Source organism: Tachyglossus aculeatus, chromosome 21 (genome assembly GCF_015852505.1).
Source record: "Tachyglossus aculeatus isolate mTacAcu1 chromosome 21, mTacAcu1.pri, whole genome shotgun sequence".
In the NCBI taxonomy this organism is placed as follows: Eukaryota; Metazoa; Chordata; class Mammalia; order Monotremata; family Tachyglossidae; genus Tachyglossus; species Tachyglossus aculeatus.
The window spans coordinates 68,740,918-68,762,318 of NC_052086.1; the positions used below are offsets into that span (position 1 = coordinate 68,740,918).

At 44.2% G+C, this 21,401-nt stretch overlaps 1 protein-coding gene across 2 annotated transcripts in view; it reads right to left on the reverse strand.

The window, feature by feature from the left end:
• The window catches only part of TMC5 (transmembrane channel like 5), a 47,759-nt gene extending 28,151 nt beyond the window's left edge, over window positions 1–19,608 (reverse strand). Inside the window, exons 1-9 of one of the 2 annotated variants that reach the window (XM_038763047.1) lie at window positions 19,111–19,608; window positions 16,866–17,032; window positions 15,528–15,635; window positions 13,486–13,575; window positions 12,566–12,665; window positions 9,462–9,549; window positions 8,192–8,440; window positions 4,107–4,258; window positions 612–756 (exon numbers count right to left, since the gene is read on the reverse strand). In XM_038763047.1, the coding sequence (XP_038618975.1) occupies window positions 612–756; window positions 4,107–4,258; window positions 8,192–8,440; window positions 9,462–9,549; window positions 12,566–12,665; window positions 13,486–13,575; window positions 15,528–15,635; window positions 16,866–17,032; window positions 19,111–19,532 (1,521 nt within the window). In that variant the 5' untranslated portion in view covers window positions 19,533–19,608. Of the gene's footprint in view, window positions 1–611; window positions 757–4,106; window positions 4,259–8,191; window positions 8,441–9,461; window positions 9,550–12,565; window positions 12,666–13,485; window positions 13,576–14,182; window positions 14,720–15,527; window positions 15,636–16,865; window positions 17,033–19,110 lie in introns of those variants that run through there. The other variant, XM_038763048.1, reaches the window with a different exon arrangement.
• Between the last annotated feature and the right edge of the window lie 1,793 nt (window positions 19,609–21,401).

The window sequence follows — 21,401 nt, forward strand, 5'->3', positions numbered from 1 at the left end:
GCACACAGTAAGCGCTCAATACGATTGAATGAATGCATATTCCCTGCCCACCATGGGCTCACAGTCTAGTGGCAGATGGCCCGATTAGAGGACAGACAGGTAGTCAAATTTCTGTGTTCTCTGGATCCTCTTCTTGTGAGGATGGCCCGATAGCTACCATAAGAGAGCTTTAATAATAATAATAATAATGATGATAATAATGGTATTTGTTAAGTGCTTACTATGTGCAAAGCACTGTTCTAAGCACTGGGGCGATACAAGGTGTTCAGGTTGTCCCATGTGGGGCTCACCATCTTAATCCTCATTTTACAGATGAGGTAACTGAGGCACAGAGAAGTGAAGTGACTTGCCCAAAGTCACACAGCTGACAATTGGCGGAGCCAGGATTTGAACCCATGACCTCTGACTCCAAAGCCCGGGCTCTTTCCACTGAGCCAAGCTGCTTTAACTACTATTACCCCCAGCCCTGCAAGACCACTAAGGGATGGGGAAGCAGAGCTCCTGTAAAACTGTTCGATGCACTGAGCCTTCCGGTGAGAAAATGCAGATGAGAAAGAAATCTCAGAGTTGAGCTCGGAAAAATCTCGCATCTTCCTCGGTTGTTCCAGCACCTTAATCTGAGTGCTCAGGTTCTTTTGCTTCAGCTTCACAGCTTTTTCATTAGTGATGTTGAAGTCCCAGGAGCAGAGGAGCCTGGAGGCCCCCCCGATGTAGCTGTGCGGGTTGATGAAGTTGTTCCGGAAAGACTCAGCCATGCTATAGGGAGACAAAACGCCCCAGACAGTTACAACTGAGAATGGCAAAACGCCCTGGGGGTTACAACCGAGAATGGCAAAATGGCCCGGGCAGTTACAACCGAGAACGAAAAACGCCTTTGGTGGTTACAACCAAGAATGACAAAACCCATTTTGACAAAAATGGCAAAACATCCCAGGTGGCTACAACCGAGAACGGCAAAAACTCCTGGGTCGTTACAACCTAGAATAACAAAATACCCTGGTGTTGCAACCGAGAAAGACTAGAAGTCCCAATGGTTACAACCAAGAACAACAAAAAATGCAAGAGAGAAAACAGGAATCTTGAGAAAGAAAATAAACAAACAGGAGTGATGGGGATGGAAAGGTGACCCAATTCCTTAGAGTGAGAAAAGGGGGAGTCCATCACCCTGGCCATCTTCATTTGGGGCACTTAAGCTCCAGAGGGCAGGAACCAAGTCTACTAACTCTATTGACCTCCCCCAGGTGCTTAATACAGGGCCCTCCAGTAGACTGTAAGCACCTTGTGGGTAGGGATCACGTCTACCAATTCTATTGTGCTGTACTCTCCCAAGCGCTTAGTGCAACACTGTGTACAATAAGTGCTCAATAGATACCACTGATTGTACCGAATAAGCCCTCAGTAAATATAATGAATACATCCTCTCCTCCACTTCATGAAAAACTGAACCAGCATGTCATAGTGGATGGAGCGTGGCCCTGGGAGTCAAAGGTCATGGGTTCTAATCCTGACTCTGCCATGTGTCTGCTGTGTGGCCTTGGGCAAACCACTTCCCTTCTCTGCGCCTCAGTTACTTCATCTGTAAAATTCATTCATTCATTCAATCGTATTTACTGAGCGCTTACTGTGCGCAGAGCACTGTACTAAGCGTTTGGGAAGTACAAGTTGGCAACACACAGAGACGGTCCCTACCCAACAACACGCTCACAGTCTAGAAAGGGGAGACAGACAACAAAATAAAACATATGGACAGGTGTCAAGTCATCAGAACAAATAGAATGAAAGCAAAATGCACATCATTAACAAAACAAATAGAATAGTAAATAAGGGGATGAAGATTATGAACCCTATGCAGGACAGGGACTATGTCCAACCCGATTTGCTTGTATCCACCCCAGCGCTTAGTACAGGGCTTGGCACATAGTAAGCGCTTAACAAATGCCATTATTATTATTATTGTATGAAACTTTTAAAAATATTAGCCCTCTTTAATTGGAAAATGCTGGCAGCTCAGCTCTGTCATGGGCTTATCCCAAGAAGTAGAGTGCTCCAGCCCGATGTAACATCCAAACAAGAGCCAATATGCAGTCGCTAGCACCCCTCTGTTCAAGACAACCTTTTCCAGACACTCAGACTTTCCCCTACAACCTGAGGCTCCCCTTCTAGACTCACTGTAGGCAGGGAATTGTCTGTTATATTGTACTGACCCAAGTCTTTAATACAGTGCTCTGCACACAGTAAGCGCTCAATAAACTCAACTGACTGACAGAGGCATTTCAGCAAACAAGGCATTTCCTTTGCAAGCTGAGAAGAGGCCCAAAAGAAAATCAGCCCCAGAAATTAGCATAAATTAGCAGAAATTAGAATTAGCATCTGTTTGGAGAGGAATGTTGTGGACTATGGAATAAGAGGAGTCCTGGGTTTTGTGGGTATTGTCGTTACAGATCGTGTTTCTCTCCATTCCTTGCCACTTAAACATATAGCAAATAAGAGTTTAGTTCAGTACTTTTTAGACTGAACCCCTGGAGCACCAGGGACCATATCTAATGCTCTCCTGTGAATTTTTCTCCCAGGGACTAGTGCAGAACGTTGCACAGAGTGAACATTTAATAAATAATGTTCATTATCGCTAAATTTGATAACTGCTAATTTGATAACTGAAGACCCAAGAGGAAATTAGCCCTATAAACTTGATGCTAGTGGAAACAGGGAATTCCCCTATCTCCAATCATTGACTGTGAGCCTGTTGTTGGGTAGGGACCGTCTCTGTATGTTGCCAACTTGTACTTCCTAAGCGCTTAGTACAGTGCTCTGCACACCGTAAGTGCTCAATAAATACGACTGAATGAATGAATGAAAGTTCAAAGACAGGATCAATGATATTCACAGGCAGGATCATTGACGTTGCAATTATAATACTACTAACTGTGGTATTTGTTAAGCACCTCCTCTGTACCGGGCACTGTACTAAGCACTGGGGTAGATACAAGGTGACTGGGTTGGACTCAATCCCTGTCCCACATGGGGCTCACAGACTTAATCCCAAATTTATAGATGAAATAACTAAGGAGAAGTGAAGTGACTTGCCCACGGCAGATGAGTGGTAGAGCCGGGATTAGGACCCAGGTCCTTCTGACTCCCAGACTCATGGTCTATCCACTAAGGCTTGCTGCTACTCATTCATTCAATCATATTTATTGAGCGCTTACTATGTGCAGAGCACTGTACTAAGCTCTTGAGCACTGTACTGAGCACTTGCTCTTATCTGAAGCTCCCTTAGCCTCAGTAATTTCAGACAAAGGATATATAGTCTTGAAAACAGAGGGGGCAAATGTGGCATCTGCCCTTGGTAATATAGCCCAAAAGAGAGAAACGCAGCAGCAAGACGGCAACTCCTTTGACTTGGTGGACCGTGAAACCGAAGGGATTGCTCAATCCCATTTGTTGGCTGGGATTTGGCATTTGGGAGGAAACGCCTAGAGAGCACAAACTCACGTCATTAATATAAACAGGATTTCTAGTTTCCTGAAAAGAGCTGGCTAACATGGGCAGCAAAGACTGCAGCGGTTACCCCAGCAACCTTCTGCAAGTCTCTGGCACTCGGGCCCCGCGTCGGGACTACGTGGCGGTCACTTTGGCTAGAAATAATGTTAATAATAATAATAATAACACTGGCATTTGTTAAGCGCTTACTAGGTGCCGGGCACTGTTCTAAGTGCTGGAGTGGATACAAGAGAAACAGTACGGGAGAGTGGATAGAGCACACGCCTAGGAGTCAGAAGGTCATGGGTTCTAATCCCGGCTCCGCCATTTGTCTGCTGTGTGACCCTGGGCAAGTCATTTCACTTCTCTGTGCCTCAGTTACCTCATCTGTAAAACGGGGATTGAAACTGTGAGCTCCACGTGGGACATGGACCGTGCCCAACCCGATTTGCTTGTATCCACCCCACTACTAAGTACTGGATTTGCTTGTATCCACCCCAGTACTTAGTAGTGCCTGGCACAAAGTAAGCACTTAACAAACACCATAATTGGTTAATTGTCATTCTTCTATATTCTAAGCGGTATCTTCATTATGTTACAAAGACAATTTTAGAGTAAAGAATTACCTGAACACCAAGCTAAAAAAACAGATCATGAAATATACTCCGATCGTGAAGATATACGCCAGCTGCATATTGTAAGACAAGCTGTTGCTTTCGTTGGTGATTGTTGAGTTGGTATAGAAACCATAGTACATCACAGTCTCCTGAAAATACCCCTTAAAAAAAAAAAGAGCTTTGAGTTAGGGAGCAATCTGGAGACTCAAGAACTACAGACGGATTTAGGATCTCAGTACTTTCAGTCTGTAACAAAAGTCCCATTAGATTGAGAATGGGGACTGGGTCTTTGGCTTCTAGACTGTAAGGTCTCTTTTGTTAGTTTTTTATGATATTTGTTAAACACTTGCTATATGGGTCATGGGTTCTAATCCTGCTCCACCACTTGTCAGCTATGTGACTTTGGGCAAGACACTTCACTTCTCTGGGCCTCAGTTACCTCATCTGTAAAATGGGGATTAAGACTGTGAGCCCCACATGGAACAACCTGATCTCCTTGTATCCACCCCAGCGCTTAGAACAGTGCTTGGCACATAGTAAGTGCTTAACAAATGCCATTATTATTATTAGTGATTGATCATTGTAGGATCATGTGTAATAGAGTACTCAATATTATTTATATGGATGCTCCTTGGTGGGATCCTGTCTATTTGGAGTCAGAGGTCATGGGTTCAAATCCCGGCTCCGCCAAGTGTCAGCTGTGTGACTTTGGTCAAGTCACTTAACTTCTCTGTGCTCCAGTTATCTCATCTGTAAAATGGGGATTAAGACTGTGAGCCCCCCGTGGGACAACCTGATTACTTTGTTACCTCCCCAGCGCTTAGAACAGTGCTTGGCCCATAGTAAGCGCTTAATAAATGCCATCATTATTATTATTAACTTTATCTATTCTCCCAGTTCTCTTCTATGAATCAACGCCTTATCGCGGCAGGAGACTTTGTGTACATTGATGAAGCTTAGAGTTATGCCACTGAGAGAGATTTTTCTCATTAGGGTTACTCATAATGGAAAGGTCTAAGCAGAAGCATCAGAAAAAGTTGATTCGCCTGTGCTGAAGTGGCACGGGAAAGAGTCAAATGCAGCTAATCAATTGATCAAACCGCTGATCAAAGACAATGGCAGAGAATAAAGTTTTTACTGCATGGAAGGCGGCAATGGTAAACCACTTCTGTATTTTTTACCAAGGAAACTCTATGTACTACGTTCCAAAATGATATTGTGGAGGAGATGTGTCTAAGGCATCATCATGGGTCGGAATGACCGGACAGACAGCATCTGACAAAACATTCTCCCAAGCCCTTAGTGTGCTGCTCTAAGAACTCAATAAATACTAGTGATTGATGAGCTAAGCGGTCAGGAGATGGCTAAGGTGCAAATTGACACAAAAAGGGAACCTACCGATCATAAACTTGGTGGCTAATCATTAACACATGCTTATCTCACACTATACAGCTTGGGAGAGAGAACAAAGCAAAGTATCCTGGAAGTAGAAGAGTTTCTGTTGGGGCTGCTAGGAGATTGAAGGGGAGGCAGGGAAGTATTTAGCATGCAGCTCCTGTCCCAGAATTTGGAAAAACTGAGCCTCGCTAAAATCCACCCTTTCCTCTCCATCCAAACTGCTAACACTTATCCTAACCCTCCTTGATTACTGTATCAGCCTCCTTTCGGACCTCCCTACCTCTTGTCTTTCCGCACTCCAGTCCATACTTGACTCATCTTTCTACGAAAACGTTCAGACTGTTTCCCCACTCCTCAAGAACCTCCAGTGGTTGCTCATCTACCTCTGCAAACAGAAACTTCTTAGTGTAAGTTTTATAGCACTCAATCACCTACCATAAGCCAGCCCGCACACTTCCCTCCTCTAATGCCAACGTACTCACTGAACTTTGATCTCGTCTATCTTGCCGCTGACCTCTTACTCTGGCCTGGAATGCCCTCTCTCTTCACAACTGACACTCTTCCCAGATTCAAAGCCTTATTGAAGGCACCTCTTCTCCAAGAGGTCTTCATTTCCCACTCACTTCTGTGTCACCCTTGCCTTTGGATTTCCTCCTTTTATTCACCCCTCCTTCACTCCCATAGCACTTATGAACATAACCTGTAATTTATTTATGTTAATGTCTGTCTCCCCCTCTAGACTGTAAGCTCCCTGTCGACAGGAAACCTGTCTACCAACTCTATTGTGTACTTTCCCAAGCACTTACTACAGGCTCTCATTTCCTCTTCTCCCTCTCCTTGCTGCTTCACTCTTGCATTTGGATTTGCACCCTTTTTTCACCCCACCCTCAGCCCATCCATAGTCTCACTGCAAGAATTTGGTCTCCCCGGCCCCACAAGTCATATATCCGCAAGTGGCTAAAGATGATTCATGTTCCAAAAGGCCCAGGTTTGATGAAAAAAAGCCTAAAATAATCTAATTAACTGTATTTGCTCATTGTGGGCAGGGAATTTGTCTACCAACTCTGTTGTGTTTCACTCACCCAAGCATTTAGTACAGTGCTCTGCATGTAGTAATTGCTCAATAAATACCATTGATTGATTGATTTCTTCCCCACTTTGCTGGGAAATTGGACAGTGATCATTCGCAACACCAGAAATATCTTAGAAACTTTGAAAACCCTATTATTACCCACGAAATCTGTTTCCCACCAGGGGAAGAGCCCATCCAGCCCGCTTTTAACCTACCAGAGCCCAGGAAGTAAGTGCTTGGGAGAATACACGATAACAGAGTTGGTAGACAGTAAATTGGTACACAGAGTTGGTACACAGTAAGTGCTCAATAAATAAGATTGATTGATAATAATAACAACTGTGGTATTTGTTAAGTGCTTCTATGTGCCATGCACTGTTGTAAGCATTGGGGTAGATATAATTGGGTTGCACATGGTCCCTATCCCACATAAGGGCTTACAAGTCTTAATCTCCATTTTACAGATGAGGGCACTGAGGCACAAAGAAGTGAAGTGAATTGCCCAAGGTCACCCAGCAGACAAGTGGCAGAGCCACAGTTAGAACCCAGGTCCTCTTGACACCCAGGTCCCTGCTCTATCCATTAGGCCATGCTGCTTCTCTGACAGTCAATTTAGCGTGGTGTGAACAACAACTCTCTCATGAAACCCATTCAGGGGCCTACTGACTCAGCAAGGCCAGGATCAGGTATGAGTCAGACTATGTTTCTAGAAATCCACGGCCTTTCCAGATATCCTCAGAAAGAACATGAGAGGCAGTAGGCATTGAGTCAGTCTTAGGTAACCATCCTTCCCAGAAGCAGCCAGAGACAAGTTACTGGGGTGGATCACACAAGACGGGTCACACAGGGCTAGTCCTGACAGTTTGGTGGCCCTGGGGCTGGCCGATGTATCTAAACTGAGGTAGAAAGAGTGGGAATTCCTGCTGAAAACGGCACTCTTCCCCAGACCAAGCTCTGGAAACCTTATTGAAGACACATATCCTCCAAGAGGCCTTCCCCGACTAGGCTCTCATTTTAGACTGTGAGCCCACTGTTGGGTAGGGACTGTCTCTATATGTTGCCAACTTGTACTTCCCAAGCGCTTAGTACAGTGCTCTGCACACAGTAAGCGCTCAATAAATACGATTGATTGATTGATTCTCTTCTCCTCTCCTTGCTGCTTCACTCTTGCATTTGGATTTGCACCCTTTTTTCACCCCACCCTCAACCCATCCATAGTCTCACAGCAAGATTTTGGTCTCCCCGGCCCCACAGGTCATATATCCGCAAGTGGCTAAAGATGATTCATGTTCCAAAAGGCCCAGGTTTCATGAAAAAAAGCCTAAAATAATCAAATTAATTGTATTTGCTCATTGTGGGCAGGGAATTTGTCTACCAACTCCGTTGTGTTTCACTCACCCAAGCATTTAGTACAGTGCTCTGCATGTAGTAATTGCTCAATAAATACCATTGATTGATTGATTTCTTCCCCACTTTGCTGGGAAATTGGACAGTGATCATTCACAACACCAGAAATATCTTAGAAACTTTGAAAACCCTATTATTACCCACGAAATCTGTTTCCCCCCAGGGGATGAGCCCATCCAGCCCGCCGTTAACCTACCAGAGCCCAGGAACTACTTACCGCCCCAGTGAAAGGCTCCCAGCCAGTGAACAAAAGATTGTTTGGCTTGGAGTCCACACACTGGGGAATTGTGATGAAACTGAAGTTCACGATGAATGAGAAAATGTTGAATTTGAGCAGCCACTTGAGGAAACTGAAATAGGAGAGAACGCTCGTCCCGAACTGGCCACCGATGACTTTGAGGGTTTTATGCCACAGTTGCAAAGACAGGAAAAATTCGGACAAAGTGTTCTTAAACCGTCGGAAGGTCTAGAATGAGAAAGCATACGGATTCGGGGCGGTCGATCAGTCGGTCATAGTTACTGAGTGCTTGCTCTGTGCAGAGCACTGTGCTAAGAGCTTGGGAGGGTACAATACAACAGAGTTGGTAATAATGTTCCCTGTCCCATGAGGAACTTACAGGGTACAGGGGAGATGGACATTAAAATAAATTAAGAATATGATGATGATGATGATGGCCTGAGGGTAGGATTGATAAAGGATGCAAATCCAAGTGCTAGAGCAGTGCAAGAAGGGACGAGAAGTAGGAGAAATGAGGGCTTAGCTAGGGAAGACTTTTGGAGGAGCTGTGATTTTAGTGAACCTAGCCAGGTGGATTAAAGGGATCCACCAGAGCTTCTAAATAGTTCCCAATTTCAGCAAACTTCCCACTCCTCCCTGCTAAGTTAAATTGCTAATAATAATAATCACAACTGCGGTATTTGTTAAGCGCTTACTGTGGGCCAAGCACTGTACTAAGCTCTGGGGTGGATACAAGCAAATCGGGTTTGACACAGCCCCTGTCCAATATGGGGCTCATGATCTCAATCTCCATTTTACAGATAAAGTAACTGAGGTGACTTGCCCAAGGTGATACAGCAGGCAAATGGCAGAGCCAGGATTAGAACCTACTAGTTTCTGACTCCCAGGACCGTGCTTTACTCACTGCCATAATCTAGTTGGACCTTGCCCATTTATCTTCCAATTTCTTTCACACATATACCCTCAATTTCTAAAGCCTAGGGAGAAAGGAATGGTGAAACAAAGGCAAAATCCACATCTTTCTTCTTATCAGCCTTAATGATAAGTTATCTAACTTAGGTAACTAATAAATGGGAGGATTTGCTAATAATACTTTTTGTCACATTTCAACACAGAAGGTCTAAAACTTAGTACAGTGGTCATTTTTTTGGTCTCATTTGAAGTAAATAAGGACTAAAACTCTGGGTGTTTGGAGAAACGAACCACCTAGTCACTTGACTCTACTTGGTTGACTATCAGGCTGACTTACCCAAGATGTGTTGTACAGGCACTGGGTGAAGCAATTAAGCTGAGATAGGCTGCCTTTTTTTTTCTTTTTCTCCAGAAAGACTTTATTCCTGTCAAGAATGGCAAGAGAGCACAGCAAGTCTGTTAATCACAAAAACAGTCTGCTTCTCCAGAACTGGGACCATCCTAGTGCAGCAAACAACCTAAGCCCAATCAATCAAATCAATCCTATTTACTGAAGCACTTACTGTGTGCAGAGCACTGTACTAATTGCTTGGGAGAGTACAGTATAACAGAGTGAGCAGGTATGTTCCTTGCCTATAGTGATACTGGTATTTCAGTAGGTTAGGCTGTGAGTCCTATGCGGGCTAGGGGCTGGGTTTGATCTGATTTCTGTAGACTATAAGCTTCCTGTGGGTAGGGACTACATCAACCAACTCTATTGTACTGTACTTTCCCAAGAGCTAAGTACAATGCTCTGCACAAGGTTAGTGCTCAATAAATACCACTAACTGATCGACTGTATTGTATCTACCCCAGTGCTGAGCAGAAACAGAGTGGTTTAGTGGATACAGGAAGGACCTGGGTTCTAACCCTGATTCTGCCACTTGTCCAGTATATGACCTTGGGGCAGTCACTTAACTTTTGGATCGCGTTTACCTCATCTGTAAAATGGGGATTAAAAGTGTGAGCCCCATGTTGGGACAGGGACTGTGTCCAACCTGTACCTACCCCAGTGCTTACAACAGTGCTTGGCACTTAGTAAACTCTTAACAAGTACCATAATTACTATTCTCATTAGTGCTTGAACCACAGTAAATGCTTAAATCCCACAGCTATTACTACCTGAATGATGATCCTTCTCTTTCCCTCCATTTCCCCAACATGGACAGCCAACACGACATACGTACAACAACACATACATTGAAGGCGCTAAATACAAGTTGACAGTGTCCACCCTGATAATCTTATATTTACTCCTGTGCTTAACACAGAGTAAACATTTACCATAAGTAGAATTATTACATCTTTATGGGGCTATATGAAGCACTCATTAAATTTGCTCAAAGTCTGGTCTCTGCCCTCTCAGTTGATGTTCTGAGAAAGGTATCTATACACATGAATCTTCAGGTCAAAGTGTACATGGGGTAAAACTACGGTCAGTTAAAAAAAAATCTATGTTTCTTAAGAGCTCTGGTGAAATTTGCCTCAATAGCCAGTTAATTATAGGAGGATGTGTGACCAATTCTTTGTGGTGCAATTCAACTCATGGGTTCGAATCCCGCCTCCCCAACATGTCTGCTGTGTGACCTTGGGCAAGTCACTTAACTTCTCTGTGCCTCAGTTCCCTCATCTGTAAAATGGGGATTAAGACTGTGAGCCCCATGTGGCACAACCTGATCACCTTGTATTCCCCCCAGCGCTTAGAACAGTGCTTCGCACATAGTAAGCGCTTCACAAATACCAACAACAACAACAACAACAAAAACTCATGAGGACTGGAAAGCAATAGGTTGAGGATCTGGGGATGTGTCTTTTGAGAGGTGAGATTTTTATCTTCATTTTAAACTTTGGATTAACTCGAGGTCCTGCTGATTGACAGCTGTTCCTCAGGGAGGCTGGTGGTTCTGGGCTGCCCCTTCATCACCCCCATGGCAGGCCTGCTGAGACTTGTGGAATTGCCCTGAGGCCCTCCAGGTGGGCTGTGGGGCTGGAATACAGGAGTGGGGATGGGCAAGGCCAGAAAGACAGCCCGCCACTCAGGGGGTGGGCCATTATTAAGGCTCCAGGAATGGGGTAGGGAACACTGATCTTTGACTTCTTTGTCTGGCACATTCCCCACTAATATCATGCTGGGGCCAAAGGTCAGATGAGCCCGGGGCTGAATTGGAAGGAGGGAGTGAGGAGGAAAGGAGGAGGAGAGAGAGAGAGGGGAGGGGAAGAGAGAGGAGAGGGATGATAGAGAGAGAGAAGAAGGGGGAAAAGGGGAGAGAAAAACAGGGGAAAGAGAGGTGAGGTGGAAGAGAGAGGGTGATAAAGAGGGAGAGAGAAAAGGGCGGATAGAGAAGGGGAGAGGGGAGGAGAGGGGAGGAAGAGAGGGAAAGAGTGGGAAGAGGGAAGGAAGAAGCAGAATGGCCTAGAGGATAAGGCAGGGGACTGGGAGTCAGAAAGACCTGGGTTCTAATCCTGCTCCCCTATTTGTCTGCTGTGTGACCTAGGGCAAGTCATTTCATTTCTCTGGGCCTCAGTTACCTCATCTACGTATACTGTGAGCCACAAGTGGGACCTGGTGATCCTGTATCTACCCCTGCATTTTGTATAGTGCCTGATACATAGTAAATGCTTAACAGATATTATTGTGATGATTGCTATTTTTAATAATCACGTCAGATGGAAGAAAAGCAGTGTGTCCTAATGGAAAGAGCGGGAGTCAGGAGTTCTAATCCCAGCTATGCCACTTTCCTGCTCTGTCACCTGGGGCAAGTCACAACTTCTCTGTGTTAATTACATACCTATTTTCACTCCCTCTTAGTCTGTAAGAACCATGTGGGACAGGGGTTGTGTCTGAACTGATTTTATTGTAGCTACCCTGTTGATTAGCACAGTGTTAGGTACATAAATCATTCACAAATAATAAATTGCCATAACCAAGGATTTTCTTAAAAATCCTGGACTGTCTCCCGCTCTAGATTGTAAACTCACTGTGGGTAGGGAACATGTGCAAGAAAGGTTACCTTGCAATCTCTCAAGTGCTTAATACAGTGCTCTGCACACAGTAAGTGCTCAATAAATACCATTGATTGAAAAAATGTTTTCTACAATCTCACATTCATGGATATACTGGTTTACATTTTAGTTTCTTTTTAATACTCTGCTGCTACATGAAAATATTTTTTTCCTACAGTACTACAGGGAAAGATAATTGTACACCACACTCTTGCATATTCTCTCATGGAACAGTAGCCTGATACAAAGCACTCCATAATGTCTCTAAGTAGGTTACAGGAGTTTTCACAACAACAGCAACCAAAAACCCCTCTGCTATCTCAGTGAGGGGTACCTTGTATGGGCCCTGGAAGGAAAAGCCATTAAACTAAGAATGCAGCAGAAGCTCACCATGCTTACCTAATGTTTTTTTTCTCCTTCAGAGTCATCGGTAATTTCTGAATGGCTTTCATTTGCTCCCTGTTGGACAGGCTTGCCAGAGTTGTAATTAGCTTTTGTTCTGCATAAGGGACATCACAAAAGTAACTCTGTGGTGGTGGATGTTATTTTTTTTTATGCCTATCTATGCTAATGGCATTGTACAAAGTACAAGGAAATAGCAACGTTAGTTCAAGGAAAGGAAATCATTCATCCTAGACATTTTCAAACATTCATCTGGCCCACCCATTTGCATTCTATTCCAGCTCTGTAGACACACACTTTTAGAACCAAGAGTAAACTGTAAAGGACTTCTAATCCATTCCCCCTTTCTTCAGGAAAGGGCCCCCAAACCACCTCAGTCTAATAAAAACATTCCTTCTTCTTGAAAACGTGGGCAAATCACTTAACTTCCCTGTGCCTCAGTTCCTCCTCTGTAAAATGAGGAGTTCAATACCTGTTCTCTCACTCCTCTAGACTGTGAGCTCCATGTGGGGCAGGAACTGTGTCCGACAATTATCTTGCATCTACCTGAGTGTATAGTAGAGCGCTTAGGCACAAAGGGCTAACAAATGCTTAACAGATGCCATAATTATTATTAGTAGTATTAAAATTCCAGGGCTACTGGCCTGGGAGTTGCTGCTGCCAAAATAAAGCACCCAAAACACATCCAAGATGACTTTTGTCAACCCCAAGCCCCAGGCAATAGTGCTAACTCCTTGGAGAGCTCTTGGCTAGAAATTCCACGCAGCCCTATTTCTGAGCCCATCTTATAGGGCTTTCCCTCAAGACCTCTGAACCTTTACAACATCCCAGGTTTTCCAGCAAGAATCTTTTAAGTGACCCTCTCCTTCCTTTCTCCCTCCTTGGTTTATGCCAGAATGTTCCCCGAAGAAACCTACCTCTTTTGTGGGAGTCAAAAACATTGGTAACGTTGGGAGATAAAATATCAATGGTGTCTTGGAATCTTTCACGCCTCCTTATACTGCTAACTTTTACAAAAGAAAAAGGACATTAAGATTAATATTCTTTACGTTTTCTGAAAGAATGAGAATTTATTGATAGAGTTGAAACGATCTACAGAGAGCAAGTAATTATAAATCCCCATAGAGTTTTTAAAGTGTGCTTACCACATTCAACTTGCTGGGCTTGTTCAACACAGCCTCATTAATGTTAGATCAAGGCTTCATAACTAAGCATTTAGGTAATCACCTCCCTTCCCACTCCCACAACACTTATGAACATCTCTCTTTATACTTTGTTGCTTCTCCTATCTCAGATTTATTTTTAATGTCTGTCTCCCCAACTAGATTGTAAGACTCTTTGTGGAGTCTTTGTGTCTGCTAACTCTGTTGTATTGTACTCTCCCAGGTGCTTAGGACAGCACTCTGCACCCAGTGAATACTATTGATTACTGATTGATTAATCAGAGCCTATCAAGTGTTCCTTCCTCCTTTCCATTTTCTTGGCCAAATGGTCTCTCACGCCGCTCATTTACTTTTGAAGCTATGGGGAATCTAAATTCAGAAATGGCCATTACTCAAGAAGCCCCTTTCCTCCATTTCCAACCATACCCCTCTTTCTCTGGAGCTGTGATACCTTGCACCTCCGACTCTGAAGAACTAGAATACTGTGAAATCTCATTTTCCTCAGAAATTTGGAGAGAAGACTGAATCAATCCAATTGCCTGCCCTTGCTCTTCTCTGGAAACTCTGTCTTCTGGAATCTGGACTGTTGACTCTTCATCATCTTCTGCTGCCTCAAAACTCAATTTGGAAAAAATAACTTGTACTTGAGGATTACTTGGCCTTTCCTGATTGAAATAATTAAAGGGTTGGCTGATTTTTCTCTCTCCAGAAGTACAGCCTGGATCGTCAACATGGGTGCTTGACTCCTTTTCTTGATCTTCATAATTCCTCTGTCCCTCTTCCCCTAGATCTTCATTCTCGCTTTGATTGATGAAATGGTTGGAAAGCATCTTTCAATAAGTTGTTGTCTACTAGATTCTACCAGGGCTGGTTTACCAGCAGCCAAATGCTTGTCAGGGAAAATTAAAGGTCACCAGATGGCTTTGACAAACACCATTTACATTTTCTGAAACGCTAGAAGGCATTTAAAAAAAAAAAAAGAAAACCCAAACTAAAGCTTCCTGGGTTCCTTGTTTTCATGGAGATAGCTTTTTTCCCTGGTATCTAGGGAAGAAGCCTAGAATGGAATGTTCCATGAAACACAAAAGCATTCTAGAAACAGAAGACAGGGCTTCTAATAAAGCTCGATTGGTCCTGGAGCTTACAGAGGATTCATTTCGTAGAGGCAGTTTTATAAAGTATGAACACAAGTGCTAATAATATTAAAATTTGACAACTCCCCCTAATTACTTAGGGAAGGATGATTTTCCCAAATTCCCATAATCCAGTAGAGAGCCTTCTTTTCTTTAAAATATACCTTTTCCACAGCAGTATCTACCGATGCTAGCCAAAAATCTTTCATCTAAGTTACTCACCTACAGGTCATTCTTCAATATTCTACATTTTGCTCCTACTTAATCTAGTGAATGGTCCTCAGGATCTCATTTCAGGAGTATGTAAATGACTGGATTTGGATTAATCGTCATCATCATCATCAATGTTACTTATTGAGTGCTTTCTACGTGTGGAGCTCTATAGTAAGCGCTTGGGAGAGCACTCTACAACAGTACTGGTAGACACATTCCCTGCTCACAATAATTAACGCTGCAATTGTTCTCTGTGAAAATGACTAGACTCAAAGAAGTTTAAGATGAGTCGGGTTGTATTGGGTTTTTTCAATCAATCAGTGGTATTAACTGAGTGCTTACTGTGTGAAAAGCACTGTACTAAGGGTTGGGAGAGTACACCACAACAAGGTTGGCAGACACCTTCGCTGCCCACAAAAAGCTTACAGTCTTGAGCTCATTCAACATTACCTTCACCTTCCAGATCTGGATCTTGATGTCCATAATCCTCCTCCACGCTGTAAGTGGGAAACGGCAGAGAATGCTCAAAATCACTTTCATGCACATATGCAGGGTTAGCTGTCAGAGGGAAGCAGAACAGTTTAAATGACCTCTTATGTAATTCATTTAATAGTTGTTGTATGCCTAGAAGGAGCCTGGCATTATGTTAGGTGCTTTAGGAGTTGAAGAAATAAAGGAAGAAGGGAGGAGAGGAGGGAGAAGAGGAAAAATCATTCAGCAAAAACTCGGAATTCTTCCCTCAGAAATATCATCCTTGTCTATTACCATGCGAGGCAGCATTTGCATTAGACACAAAATTGTGAAATAACGCAGAGAAAAGGAAACAAGGAATGCAGACAGGGACATTTTGTTAGCTGCAAAAGATAAAATCAACAGCCAGAAAGGAGAAAAATAGCTTCCACCAAAAATGACCATTAAAAACAGTAATCAAAGCATACTTATTCCAAAGGAAAGATAACACCATAAACTCTTATGCTAGATTATAAACTCCTTGAGGTCAGGAATCATGCCTACCTACTTTATCATTTTCTCCCAAGTGCTTAGTACAGTGCTTTGCCCAATAAATACCACAGATTGACTGGCTAAGGGGTATACAAACTCTAATAAGATGTACTTTAAGATGAATTTCTGCCGTTGCCAGAAACTCTGCCCCCATTTGCATGAAGTTTCTACCTAGCAAACACCTACAAATACCAGGTTACAGGCCTGGGAATGTTCACACTATGAGGGGTGGCACCTCTAGAGCAATAACACACATCTGGGGCCTCTGAAGGGAGGAGCAGCGTGGCCTAATGGAAAGAGAATGAGCCTGGGAATCAGAGAAACAAGGTTCCAATCCCGGCTCTGCCACTAACCTGCTGTGTGACCTTGGGCAAGTCACTTCTCTGTGCCTCAGTTACCTCATTTGTAAAATGGGGAATTCAATATCTGTTCTCCCTCCAACTTGGATCGTGAGCCCTGTGTGGGCCCAGGGACTGCGTCTGATCCGATTATCTTGCATCTTCCCTAGTTCTTAGAATAGTAAGCCCTTAACAAATACCACTATTATTCTTTTATCATTATTGTATGGCCCTGCTGTCAACACAAGCAAAGAACAGGGAATGTGACAAACACACAAACACTACCAGATTCTATTACAGCACTATGAGTTGCCATGGCAAGTGCTTAACCCATTCCAGGTGCTATGGATTGACATGGCAATGAGGCTCCTCTCAAGTAAACTCTTGTCGATTTTAGTTGTTCCTTGGCAGGGATCAAGTCTCTGAATTCCTTTTAAGGGTTACTTACAGAGTCCTTGTTCATAGGGAACAGATTGCTGGCTACTCGGCGGTATCTCTGTCATGGGGATCGACTCCGGGTAACACAAATCTCCTTCCCCTCGGCCGGGGTGGTCACTGAGGCGGTTATTCTGACGGTAGGAAGCAGAGTGGCTAACCAGCGCTCTGTCAAGCAACCTTAAAGACAGAGGAGATGGGGTAAGATGGGTGACTCTATTTGGCTAAAAAATGGTTTGAAAACCACCCACTGAGCTGAAAAATCCAATTACCCTCCTGCCCTGCATTGAACAAAAAGCCCAGCCATGGGAGCAGAGAAGGGTTCCACAAAAGGGGCTACTGTCCCCAAAGAATTGGAACTGTGGGGGGCAAATCATTAGCTTCACCCCCACAGCTTTTTGAGGGTCTTTCCTGACCACCACTCCCAGGAACACGAGGGCTAGGAGGACAGTGTGAGATATATATATATACACACACACACACACACACATATATATATATATATATATATCACATATATATCACATATATATATATCACATATATATTATATCACATATATATGTATATATGTATGGACAGAGAGAGAGAGAGAGAGAGAGAGAGAGAGAGAGAGAGAGAGAGAGACAACACGAGTCTATACCTCTCATTTTTCATCCCTAGTCCCAATCCCCTAGGAGCTCTGTCTCCTCCATCTTACCTCCTTCCCTTCCCCACAGCACCTGTATATATGTATATATGTTTGTACATATTTGTTACTCTATTTATTTATTTATTTTACTTGTACATATCTATTCTATTTATTTTACTTTGTTAGTATGTTTGGTCTTGTTCTCTGTCTCCCCCTTTTAGACTGTGAGCCCACTGTTGGGTAGGGACTGTCTCTATATGTTGCCAACTTGTACTTCCCAGGCGCTTAGTACAGTGCTCTGCACACAGTAAGCGCTCAATAAATACGATTGATGATGATGATGATGATGATGTCTCCCTCCACCTGAAGCTCCTGCGATTAAAAAGATGGGATCTCACAAATCAAGCCATTTGGTGGACAGCCAACCTAAGGGGAAGAGCCTTCATCCAGGAGCACTGGATTATGTTAGGAGCCACAAGGGACTACTTCTCTGGACCATGGCTTGCCAAGGTGGCAGCTGACCGCATCTTTGGCTGGCTTAGAACTAGGCCTCAGCTGCCACGGGCGAAAGCCTGCTCTCTGGGCCAGATAAAATTGCTTGGGTGATTGCATCTGACCTTAACAATCAATCAATCAATCAATCAATCAATCGTATTTATTGAGCGCTTACTATGTGCAGAGCACTGTACTAAGTGCTTGGGAAGTACAAATTGGCATCACATAGAGACAGTCCCTACCCAACAGTGGGCTCACAGTCTAAACACTTAACACTGAGAAGCAGCATGGCCTAGTGGATAGACCATGGATCTGGGTGTCACAAGGACCTGGGTTCGAATCCTGGTTCTGCCACTTGTCTGCTATGTGATCTTGGGCAAGTCACTTCACTTCTCTGTGCCTCAGTTACCTCATCTGTAACATGCGGATTAAGACTGCGGGCCCCATTTGGGACAGGGACTGTGTCCAATCTGATTAGTTTGTATCGACCCCAGTGCTTAGAACAGTGGTGAACACATAGTAAGTGCTTAGTGAATCCTGTTATTTTTGTCATCATTAATAATAATAATAAGAAGAAGAATTTTCCCGCCCCTGGCCTGGACTCTCAAAGAATAAGAGTTGCCCTGGAAAAAGTGTCTCAGATCTCAACATCTCAAGTCGAGGGTCATATAAATAATAATAACTACGGTATTTGTTAAGTACTTACTATGTGCCAGGCACTGCACTAATTGCTGGGGTGGATACAAGCAAATTGGGTTGGCCACGGTCCCTGTCCCCTGTGGGGCTTGGATTCAATACCCTTTTTACTGATGAGGCAACTGAGGCCCAGAGAAATGAAGTGACTTGCCCAAGGTCACACAGCAAACAAGTGGTGGTGCCAGGATTAGAACCCATGACCTTCTGAATCCCAGTCCTGTGCTCTATCAACTCCGCCGAAGCACTTGGACAGTCTGTGGTTCTCCCTTCACTTTGAATGGGAGAACCACTCTTACTATCCCAGTCTTGCACACTTCCCAGGACTGGGAAGGAAGCTTTGTCCCCTCCAATACAGTCTTCCCAGGAGCCAGCTTTACTTCAGAATTTTCTACCCAAGAACAAACCTCCAAACAAGGAGATGGTTGCCAAAATTTACCTTCTGTCAAAATCCGGAGGCTCTGCAGAGGGATAGTCTGGGTAATCTAGGTTGTTCCATGAGTCCAGAGAGTTGGGAATATTTTGGGAATGTGAATGATCCCAGGATCTTGGATAGTCTGGTTTGTCCCAGAAGTCTGTGTTTTCCCGTGAGTCTGGGAAGTCCGGATAATCCCGTGAACTTGGATAGTCCGGATAGTCCCGAGAATTTGGATAGTCCGGATAGTCCCAGGAGCCTCGGTTGTCCAGATCGTGCCGGGAGCCTGGGTCATCCAGATTGTCCTGGGAGCCAGAGTAGCCTGGATAGTTTGGATATTCCCGGGAGCCTGGGTAGTCTGGATAGTCCCGGGAGCCTGGGTAGTCCGGGTACTCGGGATTACTTGGACCGTCTTCATATCTTCTATCACGGTAGTAGGCTGCCATACTGGAATGGATGCTTCACACTGATATGTGAAAACTTCCGCCTGCCCAAGGTCTCCCCTGCTTCCAGTTACTCAGCGTTCCTTTCTCACCTACAAGCAAGGAGAAATCAAATCATTTCCTCTTTGCTGAAAAGAAAGAGTCAAACAGCAGAAACTCTTGAAAGATTATGGGGCCTTCAGGCTACAGAGCAGAGGTTGGAAGCATGACATCATCAGAACCACCTCAAGGAGCAGTCTTACCTGGCCAGTAATTGTCCCACACCCAAACCAGCCACTTGGATAATAATAATAATAATGGCATTTATTAAGCGCTTACTATGTGCAAAGCAGGGTTCTAAGCGCTGGGGAGGTTACAAGGTGATCAGGTTGTCCCACGTGGGACTCACAGTCTTAATCCCCATTTTACAGATGAGGAGGCAGAGAGAAGTTAAGTAAATTGCCCAAAGTCACACAGCTGACAAGTGGCGGAGCCAGGATTTGAACCCATGACCTCTGACTCCAAAGCCCGTGCTCTTTCCACTGAGCCACGCTGCTTCATGGATCTGTATCCCCTAAGCACTTTGATACTCACCCCACCCCTACCCCCTCAGGACTTGGGTACACTATCTTATATTCTGGTCTTTCCCCTACCAGTAATTTATTTCAATATCTGTCTCCTCCTCTTTATTATAAGCTCCTAGAGGGCAGGGACTGAGCCTACCAATCCAATTGTTTTGTATTCTCCTAAGTGCTTAGTATGGCTGCTTGGCCCACAGAACACGCTCAATAAATACCATTGACTGACTTTTGTTTCTCTATAAGTAATAATAATAATAATAATGATGATGGCATTTGTTAAGCACTTACTATGTGCAAAGCACTGTTCTAAGTGCTGGGGAGGTTACAAGGTGATCAGGTTGTCCCATGGGGGGCTCACAATTTTAATCCCCATTTTACAGATGAGGGAACTGAGGCACAGAGAAGTTAAGTGACTAGCCCAAAGTCACCCAGCTGACAGTTGGCAGAGCCAAGATTTGAACCCACGACCTCTGACTCCAAAGCCCGGGCTCTTTCCACTGAGCCACGAGTAAAGCCCCATCTCAGTTTAGGGGCTCTGCTCCAAGGCAAACTTTCCTTTATGCACCAAAAATGTGAAGTAGCATAACTTTTGCTCTAGAATTAAATGTTTCATTTTGAAAAAAGGAATTTAGTTCCAGATCCCAGGAGTTTAAGCAAGAACTGTGTAGCAAGGTGGGGCGTGGTGGCAGGGGGGAGGGGGCCGCAGAGGAAATCTTGCTGCCTAAACACCCAGGATCATGGCTTCTAAGTGCTAACCCAAGTTTCTCCACTTTGCAAACTGGGAGGTGTTCCATCCATTTATCTATCCATCCATCCATCCATCCAATATTCATTCATTCATTCACTCAATCATATTTATTGAGCATTTACTGTGTGCAGAGCACTGTACTTAGCGCTTGGAAAGTACAAGTTGGCAACATATAGAGATGGTCCCTACCCAGCAACAGGCTCACAGTCTACAAGGGGGAGACAGACAACAAAACAAATCATGTGAACAGGTGTCAAGTCATCAGAATAAATAGAAGTAAAGCTAGATGCACATCATTAACAAAATAGAATAGTGAATATGTACAAGTCAAATAAATAGAGTAATAAATCTGTGCAAACATATATACAGGAGGGGAAGGAGGTAGGGCAGGGCGGATGGGGAGGAGGACAGGGAAAAGGGGGCTCAGTCTGGGAAGGCCTCCTGGAGGAGGTGAGCTCTCAGTAGGGCTTTGAAGAGAGGAAGAAAGCTAGCTTGGCGGGTGGGCAGAGGGAGGGCATTCCAGGCCAGGGGGAGGACGAGGGCCGGGGGTCGACGGTGGGACAG